The sequence below is a fragment of the Periplaneta americana genome, chromosome 5 (assembly GCF_040183065.1).
Source record: "Periplaneta americana isolate PAMFEO1 chromosome 5, P.americana_PAMFEO1_priV1, whole genome shotgun sequence".
In the NCBI taxonomy this organism is placed as follows: domain Eukaryota; kingdom Metazoa; phylum Arthropoda; class Insecta; order Blattodea; family Blattidae; genus Periplaneta; species Periplaneta americana.
In genome coordinates, this window is record NC_091121.1 from 149,259,643 (window position 1) to 149,271,989 (window position 12,347).

Below are 12,347 nucleotides of genomic sequence, written 5' to 3' on the forward strand. Positions count from 1 at the left end.
AAAAACAGATTATTGCTATACAAAAGGGAAGGCCAACCCTAACACTACCTGGTCTTACATGTATGCATGTAGGCTAATTTGTAGCATGTTTCTCTCAAGAAGGTGTCATTTTGCGCTGTTAACTTCTTTCCTCCTCTTAAGAAATATGCAGGAGCCGCCACTGAATCCACCTCTTCAATTCGTTTCTAAAATATGTTTTGGATATCTCTACAATTTTGGATGTATTTCAAGTAGTAACACGAGCTGCTGCTAGAAAATCAAAGGGAGGATAGCAATAGCAAAGGAAGCTTTTAATAGAAAAGGAGCATCTCCTGCGGACCCCTGGAAAAAGAACTAAGAAAAAGACTAGTGAAGTGCTTTGTGTGGAGTGTGGCATTGTATGGGATAGAAGTATGGATATTACGATGAAGTGAAGAAAAACTACTAAAAGCATTTGAAATGTGAAAGAATGGGGAGTGTGAAATTGACAGACAGAATAAGAAATGAAGCTGTTGTAGAAAGAGTGGTGAAAAAAGAATAATGCTGAAACTGATCAGGAAGAGAAAAGAAATTCACTGGGTCACTAGCTAAAAAGAAACTACATACTGAAGGATGCACTGGAAGGAATAGTGAACAGGAGAAAAGTTTGGGACAGACAATAATATCAGATGATAGACAACATTAAGATATATGAATCGTATGCAGGACTAAGACGAAGGCGGAAAATATAGAAGATTGGAGAATGCTGGGTTTGCAATGAAAGACCTACTCTTGGTCAGAAAGCTGTGAATGAATTAATGAATAAATAATGATTATCTGTACAGAGTAACTTGACGACAAACCCATATCATTGCTCTGCCACAGCTTGAACTATGCTTGCAGCATACTGCATAGTTGAAGATATATAAAGATATTGTGAATGGGGAATAGGTCGTGATAAAATGAGCACTACTCCCAGATAACTTTTTATTCCCAGAAAGGACCTGGTGTTTAGTTCGGTTGCCAAAAACATTTGAACACTGAAATTATTTTAAAATTCTTTTGTTTTTGTTTGAAGTGGACTTCCAAATATTTTCTTTCCTAGCGATTTAAATTTGCTTTCACCTCATGCAACGATAAGAAAAATTTAATTTCGTGCTTCATCTCTGTTCTTTTGTTAGATGGGATTGATTTGGTGGGGCAACTTCATCACGAGTTGTAGTAGATTATTTTGGTACATGTAAAAGGTGAAAGTGTTGCAGAGCTTTGAGGCGTATGAGAGGCAGGGAGGTGAAGCTGGCATGTAAATTGGTTATTTTATGGCGCTTTATCAACTGTTATGGTTATCTAGCATCTGAATGAAATGGTGCTAATGCCAGGAAAAAGAGTCCAGCACAAAGTTACCCCCTGGAAAAAACTCCAATCGGGTAACTTGTCCCAACCAGGATTTGAACCTGGACCCGCTCGTTTCACGGTCAGGCATGCTAACCGTTACTTCAGTCATGCATTTATGACTGTAGCATTAGAAGTAAAAAGATTCCATCACATTCTAGCGACCTTTTACTCCTGCTGAAAACCTGATAGGTACTCATTTCTGTAGGAGGCTGAGTAATGCTAGTGTCATCCTGGAAGTTATAACAGGCTTAAACCCAGACTTGAATAATTTCAAGGGAAAAATTGTTCCGGGGCCAGGTATCGATCCCGGGACCTCTGGTTGAACGTACCAGCTCTCTACCAAGGGAACAATTTTTCCCTTGAAATTATTCAAATCTGCTTTACAGGGAGCTTTACCTGAAAGAATAGATTTGCTTAAACCCAGACTCTTCCAATCCATGATCTATTGCTCTATTCATAAAGCCTAGATTGTTTCTTTCTTAGACGTTAATGACTACATTTATTTCTATTTTTCATTGTTTATTTTTATATTTTATCAACATTTGAGATGATTAACTTTTAGTAAGATATATTCTGCAACATGCAAGTAAATTATAAATATGATTTTTGCTGTCGGTAACCGTTTGGGAAGAGAAAATCGACTTATTTACTGATTAACTAAACCTATTATAAAGTTAAACAGTTTAAAAATGTGCACAATGTGATTGCAGCAAACATTGCCATTGCTCCAAAGAAGAGATCGCAGAGCTTCCAGCAGCAGTCGTGACCGCAGTGAGAGTAGAGATGAGTCACGTCGTTCCACTTCACCTCATGCAAAAATCAAGGTATGGAGATGTTTGAATCACATGAATCTTGCCTATTATAGGATGAAGTTACACATAAATTTTACTGCCTTACTATCCACAATATTTATAGGACTACATAATTCTCATCCATAATGCAACTGCTTGGGACACTAAAGGCACCGAAGAAGTGTCAAAATTTACTTTATAACAGTTACTGCAGTTTCACATTAGCTGCTGTAGAAGAAGCTTTATCACTACAATGATGATAACATCCCACTAGAAGTAAAAACATCAATAGAAGTAGTAAAGTAATTAGAATATTTAGAGCATATACACACCTACACAGACAAAAAAAGTCACATTTAAATCCAAACACTACAGAAAATAGTGTTAATCTGCAACACGAAAGGATGTCATAACTTAATATACTCGTACAGCAGTGGAATACATTTGTCTCCAAGTTACAGCTTTAATACACTGTGCATGCTCAGTCCCCCAAATTCTTGTTAAAACACACTGCACATACTCAGTATTCCTTGTTCCAGTTTCAACACATTGCGCATGCTCGATATTAGAAGTTCCAGTTTTAACACACTGCGCATCCTAAATCCAGATTCAACCAGGGGCGATTTCTCAGGGAATGCTATGCTTGCTGCGCAAGCCCAATATTTTCGTAGAATGTGTATTTCTCAAAATGGGATTACATACATTAAAATTTATTTTGATTTTTGGAACATTGTATAGGCCTAATACCATCCACAGGTTGCACACCGCAAGTATCGCAACGCTTGCTCGTTTCTCGGAGCTACAGGAAAGACGTAGAAATAGCGAGAATATGATGTGCGCGCAAGTGCCTTCCTCCTTAGTCCGTCCTAGGCGCACATGCTTCTGTTATGTGTTGTTTGAAGCTCTGGTCCGAGAGCTACACCAACGACAATTTAACGTTACACAGAGCAGTATTGACAGCGGGAATGTGCTGTGATTTGTGAGTGCAATGTAATTGTATGAGCGGAATGCATGTATTATTAATTCTTAAACATTAATTTGAAGTATTGCAATGAGTTCGGAATTGTGTGTTATTGAAACTTTATTATTAAATCCATTTTCCCGAAGGACTATTCAAGAGAAGACAGACATTATAGAGAATATGTGCTCAATACAACAATATGCATTGGTTAGCAGGGTCGAAAAACTAAATAAACTTGAGCAGTATTGCGAGTTCCAGTTATAAGACTCTGCGCATACACAGTACCGGTATTCCAAGTACGAGTTACGAAAACCTGAGCATGCACAGTATTTCAATTTTCAGTTTAACACACTGCGCATGCTGAATATTTGAAGTAGAAGTTTCATCACATTGCGCATTCTCAGTATTCCGAGTTTCAGTTTTAACACATTGCGCATGCTGAGCATTCCAAGCTTCTCTTATCACACTCTGCACATGCTCAGTGTTCCCAGATAGATTATCTCTCTCCGTGCATCCTCACTATTCCAAGTTCCAGTTATAACACATTTCACATGCTCACTATCCCAAATTCCAGTTTTAACAATGGCGCATGTTCAGTACTCAGATTCTAGATGTAACACATTGCGCATTCTCAGTATTCCTTCTTTCAGTTTAAACACATTGCTCATGCTCGATATTCCAAGTTCCATTTTTAACATACTGCACATGCATGGCATTTCAAAATCCAGATTCAACATATTACGCATGCTCAGTATTGCGAATTCCATTATATCACATTGTGCGTGCACAGTATTCCAAGTAGGTGTTATGACAAACTGTGCATGCGCAGAATTACACTTTGCAGATGAACACACTGCGCATGCTCAGAAATCCTGGTTCCCATTATAACACACTGCGCAGGATGAATATTTCAAGTTAACACTTTGCGCATGCTCAGTATTCCGAGTTCCACTTTTAACACTATGCACATGCTCAGCATTCCAAGCTTCTCTCATGACACACTGCGCATGCACAGTGATCCCAGTTCGAGTCCTCTCTCTGTAAAATTTCGAAAAGGCACATACAACATTATGCCAGTAAAGTGACGAACTATTAGTTTTGATTAGTATCAGCTGTTTTCTACTCAGATTCGGATTACATATGTAATCCAGACATAATTGGATTACAAATGTAATCCACTCTAAAACCATACCCACTCCTACACGGACAAAAAAGTCACATTTAGATCAAAACACTCCAGAAAACAGGGTTAATATCCAATACGAAAGGATGTGGTAACTTAATAAACAGTAGTGCAATACATTTGTCTCTTAGTCACAGCTATAACACACTGCACATGCTGAATATTTCAAGTTCAATCCTAACACAATGCGCATGCTCTGAATTTCAAGCTACTGTTATGACACACTGTCCATGCTCAGTGATCCCAGTTCGAGTCCTCTCCTTTCGAAAAATGCACATACGACATTATGGCAGTAAAGTGACGAACTATTAGTTTTGATTAGTGACAGTTGTCTTCACTCAGATTAGGATTACATATGTAAAACACACATAATTGGATTACATATATAATTCACACATAATTGGATTACATATGTAATCCACATATAATCGGATTACATTTGTAATCCACTCTAAAAACACACATTTAAATCCAAACACTTCAGAAGACAGGGTTAATCTGCAACATGAAAGGATGTGCTGACTTTATAAACAGCAGTGGAATACATTTGCCTCCAAGTTACAACTTTAACACACAGCGCATGCTCATTCCCCCAAATCTTGTCAAAACACACCGGGCATGCTAAGTATTCCTTTTTCCAGTTTTAACACTATGCACATGCTCAGTATTCCCATTTACGGTTATGACAGCGCATGTTCAGTGATCCCAATTCGAGTCCTCGCTTTCTCTGTAAATTTTCGAAAAATGCACATACGACATTATGGCAGTAAACTGATGAGCTATTGGTTTTGATTAGTTATCTTCCATACAGATTTGGATTACATATGTAATCCACACACAATTGGATTATATATGTAAATCACACACAATTGTATTATATATGTAATCCACACACACATTTGGATTACGTATGTAATCCACACAGAATTGGATTACCTGTGTAATCCACACACAATTGAATTACATATGTAATCCACACGCATTTGGATTACGTATGTAATCCACACTGAATTGGATTACCTGTGTAATAATCCACACATAATTGGATTACATTAGTACACTCCACAGAAAAAAGTCACATTTAATTCCACACCCACCGGAAAACAGGGCTAATCTGCAACAAGATAGGATATGGTATATTATTAAACAGCAGTGGAAAATATATAAATTCCAAATTTTCAACAATTTTCCAAAATTTGAAAAATTTAAATATCTCAAAATTTTTCAAAATTAAAAAAATCAAATTTCAAAAATTTTCAAGTTTCAATAAAAAATCTCAAAATTTTCAAAAATTTAAAAATTTTTCAAAATTCAAAACATTTTCAAAATTCAAAAAAAAATTTCAGGATTAAAAAAATCTCAAAATTTTTCAAAATTCGAAAAAATTTGAAAATTAAAAAAAATTCAAATTTCAAAAATTTTCGTTTCAAAAAAAATTTCAAAATTTTCAAAAACATTAAAATTTTTCAAAATTCCAGAAATTTTCAAACATTTCAAAATTCCAGAAATTTTCAAAATTGAAAAAAAAAAATTCAAAATTTTTCAAAATCCAAAAAATTTCAAATTTTCAAAAAATTTAAAATTTTTAGAAATTCCACAAAATTTCCAAATTTTTCGAAATTCCAAAAAATTTCCAAATTTTTCAGAAATCAAAGAAAAATGTAAAAATTTCAAAATTTTTCGGAAATCAAAGAAAATTCAAAATTTTTTAAAATTCCAAAAAAATTCAAAATTAAAAATTCTCTCTGTCTCTGCAAAGATATCCATCCTGCAGGCTGTAAGCAAATCTGAAAAATATGAATGGTATAATTATGAAAAAAAGGCATGTAATATTGTGCTTATTTCTTTGCAAACTTATTGTAATTACAATAAAAATAAATTTTGGACAATGAGCTGGTGTTTTAATTATATGTCCCGGGTTTAGTTCCAAAGTTTATGGCAACCCGGTTTGTTATGTACAGTTGTACTCTACCAGTACAGTAATTGTATTTAATTGAAAAACATATTCTTTGAGTTTTCAAAAACGATTAACCCATTATTACCGAATGAAAGAAGCTCTTACTGCACTGACCTTCTGTGCTCGAGGTTGCGCATTCGATCCCGGCCCAGGTCAATGGCATTTAAGTGTGTTTAAATGCTATAGGCTCCTGTCAGTAGATTTACTGGCATGTGAAATAACTGCGGGACAAAATTCCGGCACATCGACAATGCTGAAATAACCTCAGCAGTTGCGAGCGTCATTAAATAAACCATAATTTAAAGCTTTTACTGCACAAATTGTTCTTATTTTGTTGTGTAAATATAATAGGGACGAGCCAGTATTATTTTTCAAGTAGCACATCTATATTTGAATACAGTGATACACTATAACATTTTTCATATACCTCTTCCTGCACTTATGCAAGTGAAATGTAGTGAAATTCAAGTATAGGTCGTTTGTTATCTCATGAAACCTACTTGTGCGTGAGGGGAAGAATAAAGTGGATTGGGAAGCTTCCCTCCTTCACTACACTTTCGCTAGTTCACTTACCCCCACCATAAGGATCTTACTATGTGCTACATTGCATGTATGCATTTGGTTTCATGAGATAAGGAATTGCCTGTAGTTCTGTAATGTTTACAGGTAGACTAATAATTTTAAAACACTGTATGTACTGTTTGCAGGATCGATTTGGCAGTTGGAGGCGTAAATCAGAACCGGGATGCTACTCAGCAGGCATATCTGGCAGCAAAAAGTCATCCAAGCTCTCAGTTGCACAAATTTCAGTTGAACAGGGGGAGCAATCAGATATTAGAAAAAGTGTGCATGATGACATTAGATCGAGGGAAAGAAGTGCTAGTGTCTGTGTGGAATCTACTTCTAGAGAAGACACGGATCCTTTTGATAAAAAATGTACAGGGACTGTCAATGACAGTATTGATAGTGAGTTCGGTGCTAAGTTAGAGACTGATAGCGAAATGAAATGTGATGAAGACGAAGAAAGAGGAAAGGAGAACGACGAGGAAGAGGCACAAACGTTAGAAGAAATTGTGAGTCAACTCCTGATGCAAAATCGAGAATTCCAGAAGATCTTAAAGAAGCAACAGAGGCACGTCAGCTTGCGACATCGTCTAACAAACTTCGGTAACAGCACTTCATCTGCTGGTGGCGAGAACAGAGATGAGACTACAGATACCGAGAATGACGACGAGGAAGGACTGTACGAAACTCTGAGCATGACTGCCACTATTCCACCACCGCCTAGGCCAGGACCTGCTTCAGGACAGAGCTATCGTGCTCACAGGCATGCCCACATGAGGGCACTTCGCAACGAGCAGAAATCTATTGCAGCCAAATACAATCAGTGTGATTCCAGTCTATTAGAAGCGGAGTATGTAACTTTAATGTGCCATAGAGAAGATGAAAATGTAGACAGATCTAAATTATATTTATCTAGTAACAAGTGTAGTAAAAGTGATGACATGAAAGTGCAAAATGTGAACCCTCTTCGAGAATATTCTGTGAACACTTGCGATTCTAGGGTCGCAGAAAACTGTAATAAACAAGAGTGGCCACATAAGTCAGCATCATCAGAGAAGCAAGACAAAGAAGAAGAATGGAATGCAGGCGATTGGGGTAAGAAAGGAAGTAATTTTGGAAATTACGATAACTTGCAACATATCTGGGAGAGTGTAAGGAGACAGCAAGAGGAGATTAGGTGTCTTGCGGAAAGTGAAGAGAGTAGAAAAGAGGAGGATGGTGAAGAGGTTTCGTTAAGTTTACGCCGCACGAGGTCTTTCTCCTGTCATGGAGTTGATGGAGATGATTCACGACGAAGACGATGGCTGCCACCTTCCATGTCTCAAGCATCTCTGGATGCCACAAACATTCCCACCCTGCCAGCAGTGTGGCTGAAACAGCAGGGTGAACATCTAGCCACTCCTAATAAGAAATCAGGGTCTCTGCCACGCAGCTTCCAGCTAAGCCATGAAATCCACACATCTGCGCATGAACCAAACAGTAGAGGAGGGTCGTTTAGGTCACGTTTACTTACCCGTGAAGGGCGTTCGTGTTCAGATAGGCCATTCACAATAGCATCTGACAAACCTCCAGAAATTAACTTCGAGGACATTGAACGTTACATAGAAGAGAGTGACACTTGTCATGTGAGACACAGATTCCCTTTAAATGCAGGAGATACCACCGAAGACGACAGTATGACAGATTACACAGCAACTCCAAACACAAGTCTGAATGAACTGAACGTCCATCCTGAATACAAGATTTATAGACCAAGTGTTTCCAAAGCGTCCTTAAGGCATGTGATATCAAGTGTCAGCAACAAGCTGGCTGGAATGAGGATGAGTTCCGAGAATCTAGAGTCAAAAGATGGTGAAATGGATCAAGAGAGGCTTCTGCAGAGGGAACGACGGGCAAGCAGGTTGGTTTATGCCTTAGCTAGGCAGTACAGTAAAACTCTGAAGCAACGAATTCGTAACATTATGGGCGAGGAGTCTACAGAGGAATACCTTGATACAGTGCAACCTCAAACACCATCACCAGTGCAGAGCGTAACTGCTTCTGTGCTGCCCATATACAAGCAGGGAAGCTCCAGTCTCGGAGCCCGCATTGCCCATTGTTCTTCTGAGTACGCAAATCCGCGTCAGTTATATTCAAACATCCCACCTCCCACAGAACCCACAAGTAAGGCTTCTTCAGATTTGCGTCCTGACTCTGTTCTCTCCATCTCTTCTAATTTCACAGCGTCTTCCAGCGAGGGAGAGAAGACTTCTGGGTTTGGTGGAAGTGTTGACACAACTACACCATTCTCTATGTCCGTTAATACAGTTTCTCTGTGTAACAGCACTTACGAATCAATAAGAGAGAAAGTTGACGATGTTAATCTGAGTGATGGATCAGCAGACAGCTACTATGAACGTTCCTTTGAAGCCATAGAGTCGTTTCTCGAAAATGAAATGTTCAGAGATTCTGCTGTATTCAGTGACCACGAAGAACTGATAGACACTCCCGTGTCCTATAAAGACTGTAGCACAACGAACGGAAATAATGACACAGTTCTGCCTCCCAGGGTAAGCAAGAATTGTAAGATTCCTCCACCAGTTCCTGCCAAGCCTGATATGCTAAAGAACAAATCAGCAATGCAAGGGACTAAAGCAGGGATTTCTGACAAGGTGAGGACTTTAGAAGACAGTTCCAGATATCAGAAAGAACATAATTTTGTACGGAATCTGGATGGTATCAGCAAATCAGTACACGATCGTCGTCGAGAACTGGAGCAGTGGAAAGCAAGTGGTAGCTCTGTGTCACGGGATGACGAGTGTGACACAAGTTCTCAACATTCCACTGCTTCTACTGTTATCGAAGTCGGTCTCTGTAAGGACTCTAAGGAGCAATCAGAAGAATCCGAGGAAGGTGGAACCACCAGAGGTTGGGTTAAACATGTCATAGGAAAGTTGCAAGGAAATCCAAGTGATGTATTACAAACGAGAGACAAATGCCAGTAGTGACTCAATGAAGGCAGTCATCCACTTCCAAGTTTTAAACTGTATACATTATTTTCGAAATATAGTATATGACTCAGTTTTTAAAACTGATAATAATTTGGATCTGTTTTGTTGATTCAAATTGTTGTTTATATGTGATGTATAATAGTTCACAGTTGTGGTGCATTTTCTTTTCTTGTTTATACATGTAAGTGTTTCTATAGAGAACGTGTAATATACTGTCATAGTTGGCAAAATGTCACATTTGTAGTTTCGAATAAAGAACATTGAGAAATGTGAAATGGAACGGAGTATGTAACAACTTGCAGCGATAAGTAGGTATATTCTGGAAGCTCTGAAATGAGTGTGTAAAATGGCGAAGATGGCCTTATTATTGCGTGAACTGGCAAATATGGCATTATGAGAATTTTGAGTATCAGATTGAGAAATTGGATATTGCGACAATAATCCTCATGTGCATTACTTCCAATAGCTGATAAGGAAGAACGTAACATGAACAATAAGAAGTTCCCTCCTTGAAATGATTGTAATATTGTGTCATAACCTTATATTTACAACTTAGTAGCTATTTATTTAATACATTTTGTTGTTACATGCTCTGTGGAAACTGCTGAAACTTCGATTAATTTCAAAACTCATTTTTTAAATGTTAATCAAGTTAAACAGTGAAAGAAAATTATGACAATTGAACTATCCGATTACAAATGACAGAACTGATTGGCACACAAATGTATGCAGTACTAGTCGTATTTTGTAGTTAAAGAGTAAAATAGCAATAAAAGACAATGGCATATTAAATATATTTTGATGAAGTGCGGCAGATTATCTGTTGACGGGCATTACGACCATGCATATTGGCTGCCATGTTATCTTGATCGTTCATCTTTGTATCATATGGAAATAACCTTCCTTCTTTTAAGTATATTCCATTTTTTAGCTTAAGTGTCAATGATTTCAGTGACAGATTTGCTGTCATACAAATGTAAAACTTTGTAGGACAGTGTAAGAGAAAATGCCATTAAGGCAGTTAAAACAAAGAACAGTTCTCTCATATTCCAGTAATGCTGACGTTTGTATCATCATTCAGTGCCAACTGATACTGTATTATGTCATGTTAAAATCAGAAACCATCACATGAAATTAACTTGGTAACGTTTTTAGTACTGAGAATATAAAAAGTCGAATCTTCAGTCTATGAATTCAGAGAGAACAACTCTGTACTTAAAAATATATAATAGACCTTATTATTCAGCAGTCACAACACAGTTATTTTATTTTAAAGGTTTATGATAGTTAACCTTTCTATTTTTTATACAGTGATCTACGCATATAAATGAGAATCGAATATATTGACTTGAAAATAAAAGAATAAAACAATATAACATCGTCGTCATCATCTTGACTATCGTCACATCCAATATTAAATGCTGCAGTACAGTGTGATGTCCTTCCAACCGGCTATAATATAGGCGCAGTTTCAAATGAATACCCATATCATTTTATTATTAACTTTAATTAGATACAGTTGTGATTCCTGAATAATATGTTCGATTTCATAGATCGAAGGTTACACTTGGCTTGTCAATACGTAATTTGATGTGTAATTGATCATGCATTACTAAAGTAAATATCATTGTAATGTGCATTGTACTTCTGTATCTCAAATACACACCAAATTAAACAATTGTAAACAATGTTTTATTTATAGATTAGTACCATCTCTTACAGCATCTGTAGAACACTTTCTCAGGAATTATAATTCTGATAATATGAGTTGGACTCATAATAGTACATTATGCAACGAGCCTATGACGCAAGTATGGATATTTATGAAACGAGCGCGAGTTTCATAATATTCATACGAGCGTCTTAATTACCATTATAGGCAAGTTTCATACGACTTTTTATGCTCGACCATATTTCTAACTTGAAATTATTCAGATGTATACATTTTATTTGTATCTGACAAGATCGGAAGTGACCTTGTTCTAGGTCGTGAATTGTGACATGTGCGCAGACGCGAAAGTATTGATTTTTTTTCCGAGGAACAATAATGTCATTGACCTTGATGTAATCCCGTTAAACTTGATATAACCTTGATTATTGAATTCGACATTGAAAAATGAGATGACAAATTGAATTTATTTGAATATTATTTACAATTAACGCTAATTATTATAGTAACAGAACATAACCTTCTGCGATAGTATTGGATTTCCAGCCTCTGTGACTTTTCGCTAATTCTCTTTCGATTGCATATCCGAGAATAATCGATACTTGCGGTTTTATAACGGTACAAAGCTGACTTGTCATTGGCTGAACACCTGTAAGCTGAGTTGTCATTGGCTGAACACCTGTACTTTAATGAGTAGGTGTACTTTAATGACATGCATTAAAGGACTGCTACCAGGTGTATAATTACTACATTTCGGCATGGTCGAGCATAAAATAATATTAACTAATCTTTTCCTTGCTGCCCTATTGAAATATTTAAATGTAGGTTTCCATTCCGTGCTATTGTAACCAAAAATATAGTGTGCTACTGAACCTAAAT

At 37.0% G+C, this 12,347-nt stretch overlaps 1 protein-coding gene across 5 annotated transcripts in view; it reads left to right on the plus strand.

The window, feature by feature from the left end:
* The window catches only part of GEFmeso (Guanine nucleotide exchange factor in mesoderm), a 289,315-nt gene extending 277,828 nt beyond the window's left edge, over nucleotides 1–11,487 (plus strand). For all 5 annotated transcript variants that reach the window (XM_069826660.1, XM_069826661.1, XM_069826658.1 and 2 more), the window contains exons 11-12: nucleotides 2,064–2,177; nucleotides 6,953–11,487. In XM_069826660.1, coding sequence (XP_069682761.1) covers nucleotides 2,064–2,177; nucleotides 6,953–9,793 — 2,955 coding nt within the window. In that variant the 3' untranslated portion in view covers nucleotides 9,794–11,487. The remainder of the gene's footprint in view (nucleotides 1–2,063; nucleotides 2,178–6,952) is intronic.
* The last annotated feature ends 860 nt before the right edge of the window (nucleotides 11,488–12,347 follow it).